The sequence below is a fragment of the Salmo trutta genome, chromosome 26, assembly GCF_901001165.1.
Source record: "Salmo trutta chromosome 26, fSalTru1.1, whole genome shotgun sequence".
Lineage (NCBI taxonomy): Eukaryota > Metazoa > Chordata > Actinopteri > Salmoniformes > Salmonidae > Salmo > Salmo trutta.
This window is the reverse complement of record NC_042982.1, coordinates 876,379-894,408: the sequence shown is the minus strand read 5'-3', so window position 1 is coordinate 894,408 and position 18,030 is coordinate 876,379. Positions and strand designations below refer to the sequence as shown.

Below are 18,030 nucleotides of genomic sequence, written 5' to 3'. Positions count from 1 at the left end.
CCAAGTCAATCACACTTCTGTGAAATCAAACTGTCCACTTAGGAAGCAACACTGATTGACAATACATTTCACATGCTGTTGTGCAAATGGAATAGACAACAGGTGGAAATTATAGGCAATTAGCAAGACACCCCCAATAAAGGAGTGGTTCTGCAGGTGGGGACCACAGACCACTTCTCAGTTCCTATGCTTCCTGGCTAATGTTTTGGTCACTTTTGAATGCTGGCGGTGCTTTCACTCTAGTGGTAGCATGAGACGGAGTCTACAACCCACACAAGTGGCTCAGGTAGTGCAGCTCATCCAGGATGGCACATCAATGCGAGCTGTGGCAAGAAGGTTTGCTGTGTGTCAGCGTAGTGTCCAGAGCATGGAGGCGCTACCAGGAGACAGGCCAGTACATCAGGAGACGTGGAGGAGGCCGTAGGAGGGCAACAACCCAGCAGCAGGACCGCTACTTCTGCCTTTGTGCAAGGAGGAGCAGGAGAAGCAATGCCAGAGCCCTGCAAAATGACCTCCAGCAGGCCACAAATGTGCATGTGTCTGCTCAAACGGTCAGAAACAGACTCCGTGAGGGTGGTAGGAGGGCCCGACGTCCACAGGTGGGGGTTGTGCTTACAGCCCAACACCGTGCAGGACGTTTGGCATTTGCCAGAGATCACCAAGATTGGCAAATTCGCCACTGGCGCCCTGTGCTCTTCACAGATGAAAGCAGGTTCACACTGAGCACGTGACAGACGTGACAGAGTCTGGAGACGCCGTGGAGAACGTTCTGCTGCCTGCAACATCCTCCAGCATGACGGGTTTGGCGGTGGGTCAGTCATGGTGTGGGGTGGCATTTCTTTGGGGGGCTGCACAGCCTCCATGTGCTCGCCAGAGGTAGCCTGACTGCCATTAGGTACCGAGATGAGATCCTCAGACCCCTTGTGAGACCATATGCTGGTGCAGTTGGCCCTGGGTTCCTCCTAATGCAAGACAATGCTAGACCTCATGTGGCTGGAGTGTCAGCAGTTCCTGCAAGAGGAAGGCATTGATGCTATGGACTGGCCCGCCCGTTCCCCAGACCTGAATCCAATTGACCACATCTGGGACATCATGTCTCGCTCCATCCACCAACGCCACGTTGCACCACAGACTGTCCAGGAGTTGGTGGATGCTTTAGTCCAGGTCTGGGAGGAGATCCCTCAGGAGACCATCCGCCACCTCATCAGGAGCATGCCCAGGCATTGTAGGGAGGTCATACAGGCACGTGGAGGCCACACACACTACTGAGCCTCATTTTGACTTGTTTTAAGGACATTACATCAAAGTTGGATCAGCCTGTAGTGTGGTTTTCCACTTTAATTTTGAGTGTGACTCCAAATCCAGACCTCCATGGGTTAATAAATTGGATTTCCATTGATTATTTGTGTGATTTTGTTGTCAGCACATTCAACTATGTAAAGAAAAAAGTATTTAATAAGATTATTTATTTCATTCAGATCTAGGATGTGTTGTTTAAGTGTTCCCTTTATTTTTTTGGGAAGTATATTTAGTAGTTGAATATTGGAATGTATTTGGAAATACACCGCGTATTTTCTAATACAACAAATAAATACTCCCATGCATTTCAACCCAGGTCCGTATGGTACTTGGATTTTTTTTTTTTATCTGAATAGTGGGCTTTTTATAGTAAGTTAATTTGAAAATGTTGATTTGGGCCACATTTGAAAATACTCAAATGCACAGAAAATATGTATTTAAGAACAAATAATTTGAACCCAGGTATGTTATAAACAATATGCCGATTGAAGATTTCACCCAAGCCTTTCATAGGGTAAGGTGGAGCTACTTCCATATTGTTTAGATCTATCAAATTCTTAGATCTACATAATGTGTGTAGGATTGGCTATAGGGGCCGTTTCTGGACAGGGTTTCACTAAGAATATGTTTGAGTCACACTCCCACCTGGGGGTGCGGCTGAGCGGCCGGTTGGGAGAGGCCTCTCTAGTGCCTTTCCCAGAATCCTCAGCTAGAACCTCGATGTCGTCATCCCTGAGAACAGGAGACCAGAAAAGTCATAACCACCAATCCTTGGGCTGAGTCTCAATTGTAATTCCTTGATCCCTCGCATCCGTTCTTGCCATAACTGTGTAGTGTGATATGCATTTAAATATTTAAAGTTGTTTACATCTGATTAATAAAATATTTAAATGAGTCATCTTCCTCAAATATTGAACCGAGAATGAAGGGCTTTGCGACGGTAAAGGAAATCTGATTGGTCCTCAACTCGTCGCTCAAACACTTAATTCAGGATAAAGTGGAGTTAGCCTGCCACGGAAAAGGTTAAAGCTGATGCATTCCTTGCCATAGAAATGTACCTGACAAAAAGGTGAGTCACCCCGAGTTGAGTTAAGAATTGACCAGTTTAGCTCACAGACTACTCTATCCTGCTTCGTAGTATATCCCTCTGCTCAGAGCAGTCTTCTGTGGTTCTATGGTAAATAATACTCACGGGTCCATGGGCAGGGGCTCCTTTGCAGCGTCTGCAAGCTCCTTCTGAAGCTTGGCTTGTCTGCGCCTGGAACAAAAAGCATGAAAATAACTAGATAAAATGCACCCATTACTGGATTACACAACCTAAACACTTATTTGGAAGGTTTTACTTAAAAATGAATGTGACATGTGGTCATCCTGCCTGCTTTAGTTGAATCCATTGACTGCTAGTTGCTCCGGATAAGAGTGTCTGCTACATGATTAAAATACAAAAAGTAGTAAAATTGCATGCAGGCCACTTGGGGGCACCTAGAAGATCGATCCCTGAGCCACAACTGGGTCTCCAAGCCTTCTCAGCTCCAAGCCAGCCACCCACCCAGTTGCTCCATGCACCCTTACCACAATAAGATATGATACAATTAGAGCCGAGTCAAGCTGTGATGCCGTGGTTCACTCACTCGTAGGTTCGGTTTATGTAAAATATGGAGTGCTAAAGCTTGGAATAAACAAAATGTGACAGAGACAACAAGGTTGTTTTCCTCAAGAAATAGAATATGCTTCATATTTTGTTTCGTTGCCATGATACTTCCTGGTATCGTGATACCCGGTATCAGGACAACCCCACTCACTTGCAGTCTTTCTCGTTTTCCGCATTGAGCTTGTTGGCCTCTTGGGATTTCTCAGCCATCCAGCGCGACACCAACTCCTGGTTGTCATCAGTGGTGCGCCGCAGCTTCTCCTCCAGGGCACCGAAGGTGATCTGCAGGGCATCGTACTCATCCTTCAGCGTCTGGTTGGCCTGCTCCAGGTCCTGCAGCTGACCACGCAGCTCCCGGCACTCTCCCTCCAGCTCGGCAATCTGCCGCTGGTACTCCTGCATCCTGGCAGATGAGATTGGCAGAAACATTTATTCATATCAGGGGGAAAAGAAGGAAAGACGATTTTCAATGTCAAATAATCTATACCGAACAAAAATATAAAACATTAAAAAGATGTCAGTTACAGTTCATATAAGCAAATCCGTCAATTTAAATGAATTCATTAGGCCCTAATCTATGGATTTCACATGAATGGGAATACAGATATGCATCAGTTGGTCACAGATACCTTAATAAAAGGTAGGTGCTTGGAACAGAAAACCAGTCAGTATCTGGTGTGACCACCATTTGCCTCACGTATAGAGTTGATCAGGCTGGCAACTGGCAACTCTTTGATTGAGGCCTGTGGAATGTCCCACTCCTCTTCAATGGCTATGCAACGTTGCTGGATATTGGCGGGAACTGGAACATGCTGTCGTACACGTTGATCCAGAACACCCTTAAAGTATGGGTCGCGACGTGTTTGAGTAAATTTATAATTATGTCATTAATTACTAGAATTGATTTGGCCAAGTGCAACTGTGCTCCCTGTTCAGTGTGCTCTGCTTGGCAGCGGTGCCTCTGCTCAGCCTGGCAGCTACGCGAGATGTGCTTCGTGGTTTACCGGATCTTCTTTCAGCAGTTTTCTTGAAGATCACTCCGCAACCCACTAGCCGCAGCGCTGTCGTTCAGCAGCAGATGGGCTGTCTGCCACTAACTTGTCATTCCCACTCACCATCACTCACCGCTGTCATCGAATTGACTCAAGCTAGCCAGAAGTTCTGACAGATCAATCGTTTTGAAACAAATACAGTGATGAGTTTCTCGCTCTTGGTTTCATACAAACATTGACAAATAACGAGGAGCGCCAACAATGTGTTGTGTGGAGAAGTGCTTAGTAATGGGTCTCAAAACAAATAAATTAAAATGACACGTCCTGACCAAACATCCACAGCATGACAGTAAACCCAGGGACCTCTTTCAGAACTGGGTAGAATGCTTCAGGCAGGTGCGCAACTGTCACTGGGGACGGGACATGGCCCCCCCACATTCTGAAATTGCATTTTTGTCCCCCCCACAGTTTGATCATTGCAATGTGATACACAAAGTAGCAACAGTGTGCTTTGGGACCATGCGGACGCCTCCGAGCGGTTGGGTAGGCTGTTTGGAGTGTTCAACCGGCTGGATTTAAGACCTCGCGGACACCACAGAGCAGGCTGACATGCTGTGTGAAGGCAAAGCTCCAGGAAGGCTGGCTGGACCAGCATGGGAGAGTTGAGCATAGTTCAGTGTGAATGTGTTGCGCTCTTTTACCAAGTTGTAAAAGCAAGTAGAGCAAAAACTGGCAACTCTTTAGTTGACTGATGTAGCTGGCAAGGTAATTGCTGTTTAAGTTAACTAGTGTTTATTCACAGTGCTGAGCTAGTATTGTAACTGACGTAACTTTAGCTAATGTTTCATCCCCTCTTGACTGAGGTGAGAAAATCAGATACGCTAGCTAGTAGCTACAATAGCCAGGTCAGAGAGAGAGCTGGCCAAAAGTTGGCTAAGGTTAGCTATTGTTTTTGCCTCAATCCCACTAGACCGGAATCAAACAATGAAACCATCAGCCAAACGATTGAATCTGTGTTTTTTCAGTGCAATGTCAGTTTAATAGGCCTGTATGGCAATGTAATGTTATTGAGCTGTCGGTTTCCCAAGCTAATTACCTACTTTCACACTGACAATTTTAAACAGCTATAATGATACAGGTTTCACTGTCATGGAGCACAGTAGAGGCCTGCGTGGGACCCATTTCTTTATCCCGCTCCCGCCCACATCCACAGCTTTTCATGCAAACTCCTCCCCCACCCGGTGGCTTTCTGTCCAACACCCACCCGCAGTCCCGCAATGTTATTTTAGGCGTATGTGACGCAGCTCACTTCACGCTTCAACCTCACGGTGGTTGAGTGCCCTCCACTTGTTTCCATTATCAATATCCTATTTACAGACACTGTCGTAAACATATTTAAGGTTACTGCCACATGTATTTAGCCTACTCTATTTCAGTGAGACCACACATACTAGGAGAGGTAGGCAACTGAAGTTGAAGCAGCGAATCGAGTAGGTGAATGCAAAAAAAATATTTTAATACAACAGGTAGGATAATGCATACAAAGCAGAGAGGACCATTTCTAAATAGTCTGCGGGACAACAAAAATATTTTCATCCCAAAGTCGCCTGTGACTGCCTGCTGCGTGAAAAATGCCGACCGCGCCGCAATGATCCGTCGGGACCTGCAGTCATCCCGCGGGAATGCAGCCCTCTAGTGCACAACACTGCTCACCAGCAGGGTCAGACAGCCAGGGAAGGACCAGTCCACGGCTTCTGTATATTAAAAATATCAGTGAATGATACAAAGTTCCATCTTGAATTGATGGGTAGCTAGAGGAAAGTAGTTTAAGCTTAAAGCTACAGTCTGGGATCTGGGAATAATCGTAAATTCAATAATTGAACAATTCTATTATTGGATAATATGATGTATAAAATGTTATTTACCAAGGTAATTATTTGTCATGCCTCATCTTAGGAGGATCAGATGGTGACGTTTCAGCAGGGTCAGGGAAGACCAGTCTGACGGAGCTAAGGTGAATTTTTGCAGATACTTTATTCTCTCTGAAGAAAAAAAATGGCATTTGGCGTGTCCAATGTTAACCTGTCTGGGCTAGGGGGTAGTATTTTCACGGCCGGATGAAAAACGTACCCAATTTAAAACAGGCTACTACCCTGGCCCAGAAACTAGAATACGCATATTATTAGTAGATTTGGATAGAAAACACTCTGAAGTTTCTAAACCTGTTTGAATGGTGTCTGTGAGTATAACAGAACTCATATGGCAGGCAAAAACCTGAGAAAAAGTCAACCAGGAAGTGTAGGATCTGAGAATTGTAGTTCTTTGTAGTCCCTTTCGAAACTACAGTATCCGTGGGGTTACGTTGCACTTCCTAAGGCTTCCATTGGCTGTTTAAAGCCTTCAGAAAGTGGTTTGAGCATTCTCCTGTCACTGGGCAGATAATAGGAGCTCAGTTTCTGAGTGGACTGCCTGGCAACAAAGGGATTGGATATGGGCGGTCAGGCTGTTCCTTCTTTTTCTCCTTGAATGAATACGCTATTGTCCGGTTTAACGCAATTTTACGTAAAAAATACCATAAAGATTGATTTTAAACAGCGTTTGACATGCTTCTAAGTACGGTAATGGAACATTTTCACTTTGTCTCTGGTTCTGCGCTCGTGCGTCATGCCTTTGGATAAGTGATCTGTACGCACGAACAAAACAGAGGTATTTGGACATTAATATGGATTATTTGGAACAAAAACATTTCTTGTGGAAGTAGCAGTCCTGGGAGTGCATTCTGACGAAGACCAGCAAAGGTAAGAGAATATTTCTAATACTAATTCTGAGTTTAGGTTGCCCCGAACTTGGCGGGTGTCTGTATAGCTCACCGTGATGGCTGAGCTATGTACTCAGAATATTGAAAAATGTGCTTTCTCCGTAAAGCTATTTTAAAATCTGACAGACTACCCCTGGATGCAACCGCTATCTATAAGTCTTTAAATAATTGTTATATATTTTGTCAACGTTTATGATGAGAATTTTTGTAAATTGATGTGCACATTCACAGGACGTTTTGGTGGGAATACATTTTCTGAACATCACACATCAAGGTAAAACGGCGTTTTTGGATATAAATATTAACTTTATCGAACAAAACATACATGTATTGTGTAACATAATGTCCTAGGAGTGTCATCTGATGAAGATCGTCAAAGGTTAGTGCTTCATTTAGCTGTGTTTTGGGTTTTATTGACATGTCCTTGCTTGGAAAATGGCTGTGTGATTATTTTTGTCCATGTACTCTCCTAACATAATCTAATGTTTTGCTTTCGCTGTAAAGCCTTTTGAAATCGGACAATGTGGTTACATCAAGGAGAAGTGTATCTTTAAAATGGTGTAAAATAGTTGTATGTTTGAGAAAGTTGAATTATAACATTGTTGTTTTTGAATTTGCCGCCCTGATATTTCACACGCTAGCGTCCCACGTAGCCCATAGAAGTTAAGGCAGGTCTGACAAACCTCAAGTTGATTTCCAAACTGTATAAAGGTTGGTTTTTGATGACAGAAAACAAGTAAAACAAAAATGTGAGGAATACCTGGAAGAAGCCATTGATGATGATTAAGGGTTAAAAGATATGAACATGACGGGGGATTCAAACATATCTTAGACAAACTACAGTAATTTAAGAACATCCATAGAAAGAACTATATGCCAGTGAAACTGAATTACATGGACTCAGAAATGTCATTCCTCTGCCGAGGTGTAAAACAAAAGGGGACACATTTGCATATGTTATGTCTTGTGAAGGCTGGCTGAATTCTTTCAAAGAGTATGTTATTTTATCTCAACATGCCTACAGATTCTCCCTTTTCCTTGGTTTTGTTTGCTTATCTGAAGAAACTATGAAACCAAGCACTTATAACAGCTAAGTAATGCATCTCCAATAACTGGAAGGTTGGTTATCCTCCCGAAATGTCAAGTTAAGTATCACTAGCTTTGATTTATTACAAGATTAAGGGTATACTGGGCAACTGTTATAAGGTCTGGATGCCTTACATGGAATATAGTGAAAATAAAGGAGTCTATTGAAAACTAGACGTCGACCGATTAATCGGAATGGCCGATTTCATAACAAATCGGAAATCGGTATTTTTGAAAGCCGTTTTTTTTTTACCTTTATTTAACTAGGCAAGTCAGTTAAGAACACATTCTTATTTTCAATGACGGCCTAGGAACGGTGGGTTAACTGCCTTGTTCAGGGGCAGAACGACAGATTTTTACCTTGTCAGCTCGGGGATTCAATCTTGCAACCTTACGGTTAACTAGTCCAACGCTCTAACCACCTGCCTGTTACGCGAATGCAGTAAGAAGCCAAGGTAAGTTGCTAGCTAGCATTAAACTTCTTATAAAAAAACAATCAATCATAATCACTAGTTAACTACACATGGTTGATGATATTACTACTTTATTTAGCCTGTCCTGCGTTGCATATAATTGCTTAGGTACACGTTGCTCCAACCATAAACATCAATGCCTTTCTTAAAATCAATACACAAGTATTTATTTTAAACCTGCATATTTAGTTAATATTGCCTGCTAACATGAATTTCTTTTAACTAGGGAAAATGTGTCACTTCTCTTGCAGAGTCAGGGTATATGCAGCAGTTTGGCCGCCTGGCTGGTTGCTGAACTGTGAAGACTATTTCTTCCTAACAAAGACAGCCGACTTCGCCAAACGGGGGATGATTTAACAAAAGCGCATTTGCGAAAAAAGCACAATCGTTGCACGACTGTACCTAACCATAAACATCAATGCCTTTCTTAAAATCAATACACAGAAGTATATTTTTAAACCTGCATATTTAGCTAAAAGAAATCCAGGTTAGCAGGCAATATTAACCAGGTGAATGTGTCATTTTGCGTTCATTGCACGCAGAGTCAGGGTATATTCAACAGTTTGGGCCGCCTGGCTCGAACTAATTTGCCAGAATTGTACGTAATTATGACATAACACTGAAGGTTGTGCAATGTAACAGGAATATTTAGACTTAGGGATGCCACCCGTTAGATAAAATACGGAACCGTTCCGTATTTCACTGACAGGAAAAACGTTTTGTTTGAGATGATAGGTCATTAATATGGTCGAATCCGGAAACTAAGGCTCGTATTTCTGTGTTTTATTATGTTATAATTAAGTCTATGATTTGATAGAGCAGTCTGAGCGATGGTAGGCAGCAGCAGGCTCGTAAGCGTTCATTCAAACAGCACTTTTGTGTGTTTGCCAGCAGCCCTTCGCAATGCATTGCACTGTTTGACTTCAAGCCTGTCAACTCCCAAAATTAGGCTGGTGTAACCAATGTGAAATGGCTAGCTAGTTAGCCAGGTGCGCGCTAATAGCGTTTCAAACGTCACTCGCTCTGAGACTTGGAGTAGTTGTTCCCCTTGCTCTACATGGGTAACGCTACTTCGAGGGTGGCTGTTGTCGATGTGTTCCTGGTTCGAGCCCAGGTAGGAGCGAGGAGAAGGACGGAAGCTATACTGTTAGACTGGCAATACTAAAGTGCCTATAAGAACATCCAATAGCCAAAGGTATATGAAATACAAATCGTAGAGAGAGAAACTAAAACTTCTTACCTGGGAATATTGAAGACTCATATGAAAGCTGGTGGTTCCTTTTAACATGTTCTCATGTTCTGAGCAAGGAACTTAAACATTAGCTTTTTTACATGGCACATATTGCACTTTTACTTTCTTCTCCAACACTTTGTTTTTGCATTATTTAAAGCAAATTGAACACGTTTCATTATTTATTTGAGGCTAAATTGATTTTGATGTATTATATTAACTTATAAGTGTTCATTCAGTATTGTTGTAATTGTCATTATTACAAACAAAGAAAAATGTAAAAGTTGTATTTATTATTATTTTATTTATTTTTTAAAAAATTGGCCGATTAAACGGTATCGGCTTTTTTTGGTCCTCCAATAATCGGTATCGGCGTTGAAAAATCATAGTTGGTCGACCTCTTGAAAACATGCCCACGTCAGGGGAGACACCCATTTAGGCAATCCCTAGCAGCTGGGCTGCTCAGTCCTGGCGGTCTGCCGTTCTGTGGGTTGTCACTGGCATTGGCCCAACACACCCAAAACTAGTAAATTAATGTTTCACTAAGACCCTAAAGCTGAGTGGGGTGTGTTGGGTTGGGGCGCTGCAGTGTGGTAAACCCCTAGGGACAGAACGGGGCAACCCAGCTAGTATGCAAGTAAAAATAGTTGTACATTACTATTTGTCCTGTGAGATTAATATGGAGAAATTGCTGTTTGTGTGTTAAATGTATATTTGAGGAGTATCTGGGTTATTTATAAAATTGTAACCTTTTCCTTGGGAATTAAAACAATTTAAGGTGGGAACTGGGAAGGAAATTGTATTGGGATGGAGTTGAGTTATAGACTAGACTGATGGGGGTCGGGCATGCAGGCGGCTCAGGCTTGCTGGTCGGTCTGGCTGAAATTTGAGAGAGGATGTCTTAGTAAAGACAATCAAGTCTAGTTTTTCAAGAGTGGTTCATTTGTCTATTGGTTAAAGGTGCAACAATATTTATTACCGAATTACCTTTGATCGAGTTCCGTCTTATTAATCACTTAAACATATTTAATAATGATATCTTACCTAGCTAGACTGGGTATTTTGCTTACTTTTTATTCTAAACAGAGATGGCTTATTGGATTGTGTATAAATGCAGGAAATGAGCTTTAGATGCCCCCCCCAAAAAAAAATCTGGGAGAGGACCCCCCCCCCCCCCCCCCCCGCCAGGTTACGTCACACACATTTCTAAAACGAAAGTGGCACGCCTGGCTTCAGGAAAGTGTTTCAACAGTGGAATAGTAAGTCAGCTCTCAAGGCATTTTTGTAATTTTATAATAGGTGATGGTACTGTAAGCAGAAATAAGGGATTACTATACGGTGAATTTCTCTTTCAAACAATCACCTTGTACACAGCTAACAGCTAGCTAGCTAACGTTAACCAAAGCAAGCTAGCTAAAAACTGATACTGCAACCCTAAGTAACAGTACAGATGAAAAATCCAGGCCTACTGTACATGATACTGTTGAAAACACGTCTAGGTTGGAACTGTTGCTGTTAAAAGAAAAGTAATAATTTTTATTCTGAACTGGAATAAACTGAAGCAAGAAGCTTTGAGGCAAACACTCACAGTTCTGGGTTGCTCATCTACTGGTACAGCAGGAAGCAGTCTCCAGCCTGACTGAGATAGCAGTAGATGTTCTGATCCAGTTTGGCACCACATACCTATACGAGTCAGTGTTCTCAACTCTTGCATACTTAAAAAACAAGTACAGGGCCTCCTGAGTGGCGCAGCGGGGTCTGCAGCATCGCTACAGACCCAGGTTCGATCCCAGGCTGTGTCACAGCCAGCCATGACCGGGAGACGCATGAGGCAGCGCACAATTGGCCCAGCGTTGCCCAGGCTAGGGGAGAGATTCCCTTGTCCAATCACGCTCTAGCGACTACTTGCGGCAGGACGGACTTCAAATCGACAGCTGGACGGTGTTTCCTCCGACAATGGTGCGGCTGGCTTCCAGGTAAAGCGAGCAGTGTGTCAAGAAGCAATGCGGCTTGGCAGGGATGTGTTTCGGAGAATGCATGGCTCTCAACCCTTTGTCTCTCCCGAGTTGGGACAAGACTAACTACCAATTGGATATCATGAAATTGGGGGTGGAAAAAATAAGTGCTTTTACCCCTTAACAAGTACAGAATCAACGCTGCATATGACATCAGGGTTGCAGTCAAAAATGGCGGCCAGAATAGACCTGCTTGTTTAAACCGTCAACCAGCCAAACAACTCTCATTAGGATTGCGTGTTTGTGTTTTCTGGTCTACATCCGTGTGATGTGATCAGATTACAGTTCATAATAAAAATGGTATTTTAACAGTCACAGTTCCAACCTATACTTTTTTAAGTAAGAAGAAAAATGCTCAGGCCTACTGTACATCAGTATTGTTACTTAGGGTTGCACTATCAAAAACTTAGCTTGTGTGTTCTGTTAGACGTGATCAAATCAGTTTATTCCTGTTCAGAATAAAAATACTTTATTGAATTAACAGCAACAGTTCAAACCTAGACAGATATGTAAGCGTTTTTAAAATGAGGATCAAACATGAATAGCTATTTATGAGTATTTAAATTTAATTGTTTTTAGTTGTCTATATTGCATTTGTTTTTGGCGTAAGGGCAATGTAATGTACCCATATTTACATTTTGTTGCAGGTCTTCCTGGGTCCCAGGAAACTAGAAATTCTGTTTTGGGTCCAAGGCTGAAAAAGTTTAAGAACCCCTGATTCAGAGCATCCCAAACAGCCTGAATGGGTAACACGTCTGGTGAGTATGCAGGCCATGGAAGAACTGGGACAGTTTCAGCTTCCAGGAATAGTGCACAGACCCTTGCGACATGGGGCCGTGCATTATCATGCTGAAACATGGTGGTGGATGAATGGCACGACAATGAGGATCTCATCACGGTCTCTCTGTGCATTGAAATTGCCATCGATAAAATGCAATTGTGTTTGTTGGCTGTAGCTTATTCATGCCTATACCATAACCCCAACATGAGGCACTCCGTTCACAACAGAAAACTGCTCGCCCACACGATGCCATACACGTGGTCTGTTATGAGGCCGGTTTGACGTACTGCCAAATTGAAGAGATTTATGGTAGAGAAATGAACACTCGATTATCTGGCAACAGCTCTGGTGGACATTCCTGCAGTCAGCATGCCAATTGCATGCTCCCTTAACTTCTGACATCTGTGGCATTATTACAAAACTGCACATTTTACAGGTGCCTTGTGTCACCAGCACAAGGTGCATCAGTATAATGATCATGTTGTTTAATCAACTTCTTGATATGCCACGTGTCAGGTGGATGGATTATCTTGTTAGAGGAGAAATGCTCACTAACTGGAATGTAAAGAAATTTGTGCACTAAATGAAAGAAATAAGCTTTTTGTGCATATGGACATTTTATGGGGTCGTTAATTTCAGCTCATGAAACACCATTGTTCAGAGTGAATAGGATGGTCAGAAATCATATCAGGAAGAAACCATACCTCTGGTTCATGGGAACGACATCAGTAGGTAACAATATAGCTGAAGTGTTGGAAAGTACAAAGAGGCCCAATCAGGCACAGAGATCAATAACATGTAGAGAGTAGACTCACTTGGCCTCATTGCACTGAATCTCCTTGTCCTTCTGCTGAATCTGGTGGTTCAGCTCAATCACACTCTGGGCCAGCTATATGAAAGCAGAGCAAGAGAGAAGAGAAAGACATTCAGTCAAAACATTCACAACTGATGGCAAGTTGGTTACAAAACAAACCCAATTATAAACAAATGGAAAGCCAAGGTCTTAAATCCAGACCTTGCTCCAAATTACCTAGTCGCAGACATTTTAAGACATATTTGAATCAAATTAAGTAGCTAACCAACAGTAGTATGCGCTTCAGATATTGTCAGGTAAAAAAAGTCATTTGAGGAACAAGCTTACTTTGAAATCACAGCTAGCTACGTGGTTAACACGAGACTTATACAAATTTCACACTTTTGATCGATCATGACTCATGATCATGAGCAATCCTTTATTTTCCAGCCATCAGTCACCGGATCTTTGGGGACAGGGCTACATAAGTCTTGTCAGTTAAGGCAATGAGGCCAATGACAAAGTCAAAAACAATGGAGCCTTTGATTCTTGTCCTCTGTCCCACTCCTGCCCCATCCACAGTGATTTAGTGGAGGGTGTACACAGGCGTACGCCACATACCCACTTTTTCAGTTGCCATTGCGTATAATCACTTCATACCGGAGTATACAGTATTACTGAAACACAAGGGGCGCCATTTCTATTTTTTGACACAAAACAAAGTTAGGCAACAGGGGTCTTGAGCCAAGGGGGTTGAATGTTTGATGTAACCAAGAAACTTGATCTTGACATCTAGCCACTTAGCTAGCAAGTTAGCAAACCAAATGCATAGCTGGAGCCCTAAGCATGATATAATTTGACATCTTAAGATTTCTTATAGTTAATCTTAAATTTATAAGCAGTGGAGCAGCACATACCCCTGCTTATAACTGGGAACTTCTGACTCAGTTGGACTGCCTCAATTATATACATTACCAGTCAAAAGTTGACACACCTACTTATTCCAGGGTTTCTCTATATTTTTACATTGTAGAATAATAGTGAAGACATCAATTATATATAATGGCGCCGGAGAGGATGGCTGCGGTTTTACAGGCTCCTAACCACCTGTGCCATTCTGTTTTGTCGCATTATTTGTAACTCATTTTCTACACAAAGTTGCTGCTACTGCTTATGACTGAAAAGAGCTTATGGACATCAGAACAGCGATTACTTACCTCAAACTGGACAAAGATTTTATCTTTAAAGAGTAAAATGTGAACGATCTAGAACTAAAAAGACTTTCCTACCAATGAGATATTAACTAATATCTTACATGTCACCGAGACGTGGCTGAACGACGACACGGATAATATAGAGCTGGCTGGCTTCTCCGTGCATCAGGACTGAGCAGCTATGTCTGGTAAATCGAGGGGCGGGTTATTTGTCAATAACTGCTGGTGCTCGATGTTTAATACTGAAGAAGTCTCGAGGTATTGCTTGCCTGAGGTAGAATGCCTGATGACAATTTATTAAGAGAGTTCTCATCTATATTATTCGTAGCCATCAATTAAACACCACAAACCGATGCTAAGATCACTCAGCGAGCTGTACAAGGACATAAGCAAACAAGAAAATGCTCATCCAGAAGCAGCGCTCCTAGTGGCCGGGGACTTCAATGCAAGGAAACTTCAATCGGTTTTACCTCATTTCTACCAGCATGTCACGTGCAACTAGAGAGGAAAAGAGAAAGAAAATCTCTATCTATATATAAATAAATATTTAAAAAAACTCTAGAACACCTTTACCCCACACACAGAGCTATCATTCAACCTCCATTTGACAAATCTGACCTTAATTCTATCCTCCCGATTCCTGCTTACAAGCACCAACTAAAGCAGGAGGTACCAGTGACTCGCTCAATGCGGAAGTGGTCGATAAGTGTATCGACGACATCGTCCCCACAGTGACTGTACGCACATAACCCAACCAGAAGCTATGGATTACAGGCAACATGTGCATCGAGCTAAAGGCTACAGCTGCCGCTTTCAAGGAGCGGAATACAAATCCGTACGCTTAAAAGAAATCGTGCTATGCCCTCAGACGAACTATCAAACAGGCAGGGTCAATATAGGACTAAGACTGCATCCTACTACACCAGCTCTGACACTCGTGTGATGTGGGAGGGCTTGAAAAATATTACTGACTACAAAAGGGAAAGCCAGCCGCGAGCTGCCCAGTGACACGAGCCTACCAGACGAGCAAAAAGCCTTTTATGCTCGCTTCGAGGCAAGCAACACTGAAGCATGCATGAGAGCACCAGGTTTTCCGGACGACTGTGATCACGCTCCATAGCCAATGTGAGCAAGACCTTTAAACAGGTCAACATTCAAAGCCTCGGGGCCAGACGAATTACCGTGTACTCAAAGCATGCGCAGACCATCTGGCAAGTGTCTTCACCCACATTTTCAAACTCTCCCTGACCGAGTCTGTATTACAGACCACCGTAGTCCCTGTAAAGCTGATATTTTGGTTAAAAGACTTACATGCTGACCAGACCGCATGCATTGCGCAGTCTGGCCAACCCACACGCGATCAGGACACAGGTTGAAATATCAAAAAGTCTGAAACAATTAAATTAATTTGGGGAAAGGTCAAAAAGCATTAAACATTTATGCCAATTTAGCTAGCTAGCTTGCTGTTGCTAGCTAATTTGTCCTGGGATATAAACATTGGGATGTTAGTTTACCTGAAAGGCAAAATCCTCTACGCTGACAATTTATACACAGTTTAAAAACCATAAACCGAATTCATTTCAAGTCATCTCTCCTCCTTCCTTCAGGCTTCTTCATTCTTTATATGGCGGTTGGTAACCAACTTTAAGGTGCGTTATCACAACCGACTGGATTCTGTACCTCAGTTCTTCTTTCAATCACCCACGTAGGTATATGCTCCTAAAAACCCAATGAGATGGGAGAGGCAGGACTTGCATCTAGAACCAAGTTCTATTTTAGTGCCTGGCTACACAGACGCTCGCGAGCAGTGCGGGTGCAATGATTGAATAACATGTAAACATTTATTCTCGCACACGTGACGCGTTCGATCTGGTCAGCATGTTAGGTCACAATATACCACATTACATCTAATACATTTGTTTAAAAATTATAATTTTTTTAAATAAAAAAAAACATTAAAAGCATGGCCATCAGTTTTTTTTTTATTGCAGGGGGGGCAAAAAAATATTTTGGCTGTTAAAATAAGCATCTGGTAGATTTTTTTCATGGTGGACTGTTTACAGCATGAGTGGTCGTGAGCAGATGCGCTTGTTTTGAGATCAAAGCGAGAGCTGCATGTAGCCAAGTGAGAACATTTTGTTAATATCATTTGCAAGTTATTAGCCCAGTTAACGATAATTTGTAGTCAACAATAGGGGAGTGAATGCTTCCTACAAGAGCACAAAATGCGTACATTTCTAAACATCTTTGAAAAGCGAGTCATGAGTGATGTATTTTGAGACAGGCTTGAGTAAGCTAAGTAGCCAATAGGCAGAGGGTAGCATAAGATGTCTGATTCTCTGTAATAATGTTACGGGAACAATAATGCATTTTACTTTGTAAAGTGTTTTTTGCATCAAACAACCACAACATTTTCAGTCACCTTGTCTGAAGGGCGAGTGCATAAACAGGTTAATGTCAAGCCCAGCATGTTTTTTTTCCAAAAGCCTCATGGAATGTAGGCCTACATTGAATACTCCACACTGGCTGCTGCGGCAACCATATTACCACCACACTAGAGGTCACGAGTCACGAAGGCAGTCAAATTCCACGTGAACGTTTAATCATGGTAATTAGGCTTCTCAAAGCTGATGGTCATTAGTAGCCTACCAAACTTGCTAACTGCCTGGTACTCAGCACTTTATTTTCCCTCCAATCACTGACATCAATACAAATGTGTTCGAAAATCAAACACTTCATGAAAGCCTATGAGCTCATTTTGCACCACATTTCTATAGGCTATGCAATAGCGCGAGAAAAAAGGAGTGATGGCCTCTACTAAAAAGAGGATCCCATCAGCTTTCTATAGGCTAGCCCTACTATTTATTTCTTGAATTTCCTAATATTAAAGCACATTGTTAAACAGAGCCAAGAAGCTCAAGGAATGGTCAGAGAGGGTACTTCCTGTTTGGAATCTTCTCAGCTTTTTGCCTGCCATATGAGTTCTGTTATACTCACAGACACCATTCAAACAGTTTTAGAAACTTTAGGGTGTTTTCTATCCAAAGCCAATAATTATATGCATATTCTAGTTTCTGGGCAGGAGTAATAATCAGATTAAATCGGGTACGTTTTTTTATCCAGCCATGAAAATACTGCCCCCTAGCCATAACAGGTTAATCTTTACAACAGGATTATAGCCTACCTGGCTGGCATAAAAATTAACCACGGGAAAAGCGTCCTCCATTCACTGTAAGCGCCTAGATGACATGCATTTTCCCCTGCTGCCCCCGTTTCAAGACATGTGCATGATAATGGTCCTTTAGGAAAGTATTCAGATGCCTTGACTTCTACATTGCTATGTTACAGCATTACTCTAAAACGGATTACATTTTTAAAAAGTCCTCAGCAATCTACACACAATACCCCATAATTGCAAAGCAAAAACAAATTTAGAAATTTCAGCTAATTTAGTAAAAATAAACAGAAATACCTTACATAAGTATTCAGACCCTTTCCTATGAGACTCAATTTAGCTCCGGTGCATCCTGTTTCCATTGATCCTCCTTGAGATGTTTCGACATCTTGATTGGAGTCCACCTGTGGTAAATTCAATTGATTGGACATGATTTGGTGAGGCACACACCTGTCTATATAAAAGGTCCCAGGGTTGATAGTGCATGTCAGTGCATGTCAGA

General features: G+C 42.4%; 1 protein-coding gene across 3 annotated transcripts in view; it reads right to left on the bottom strand.

The window, feature by feature from the left end:
• The window catches only part of atg16l1 (ATG16 autophagy related 16-like 1 (S. cerevisiae)), a 63,343-nt gene that overhangs the window by 31,183 nt on the left and 14,130 nt on the right, over positions 1 to 18,030 (bottom strand). For 2 of the 3 annotated variants that reach the window (XM_029714291.1, XM_029714293.1), the window contains exons 5-8: positions 13,162 to 13,235; positions 3,102 to 3,353; positions 2,492 to 2,557; positions 1,945 to 2,031 (exon numbers count right to left, since the gene is read on the bottom strand). In XM_029714291.1, coding sequence (XP_029570151.1) covers positions 1,945 to 2,031; positions 2,492 to 2,557; positions 3,102 to 3,353; positions 13,162 to 13,235 — 479 coding nt within the window. The remainder of the gene's footprint in view (positions 1 to 1,944; positions 2,032 to 2,491; positions 2,558 to 3,101; positions 3,354 to 13,161; positions 13,236 to 18,030) is intronic. The other variant, XM_029714294.1, reaches the window with a different exon arrangement.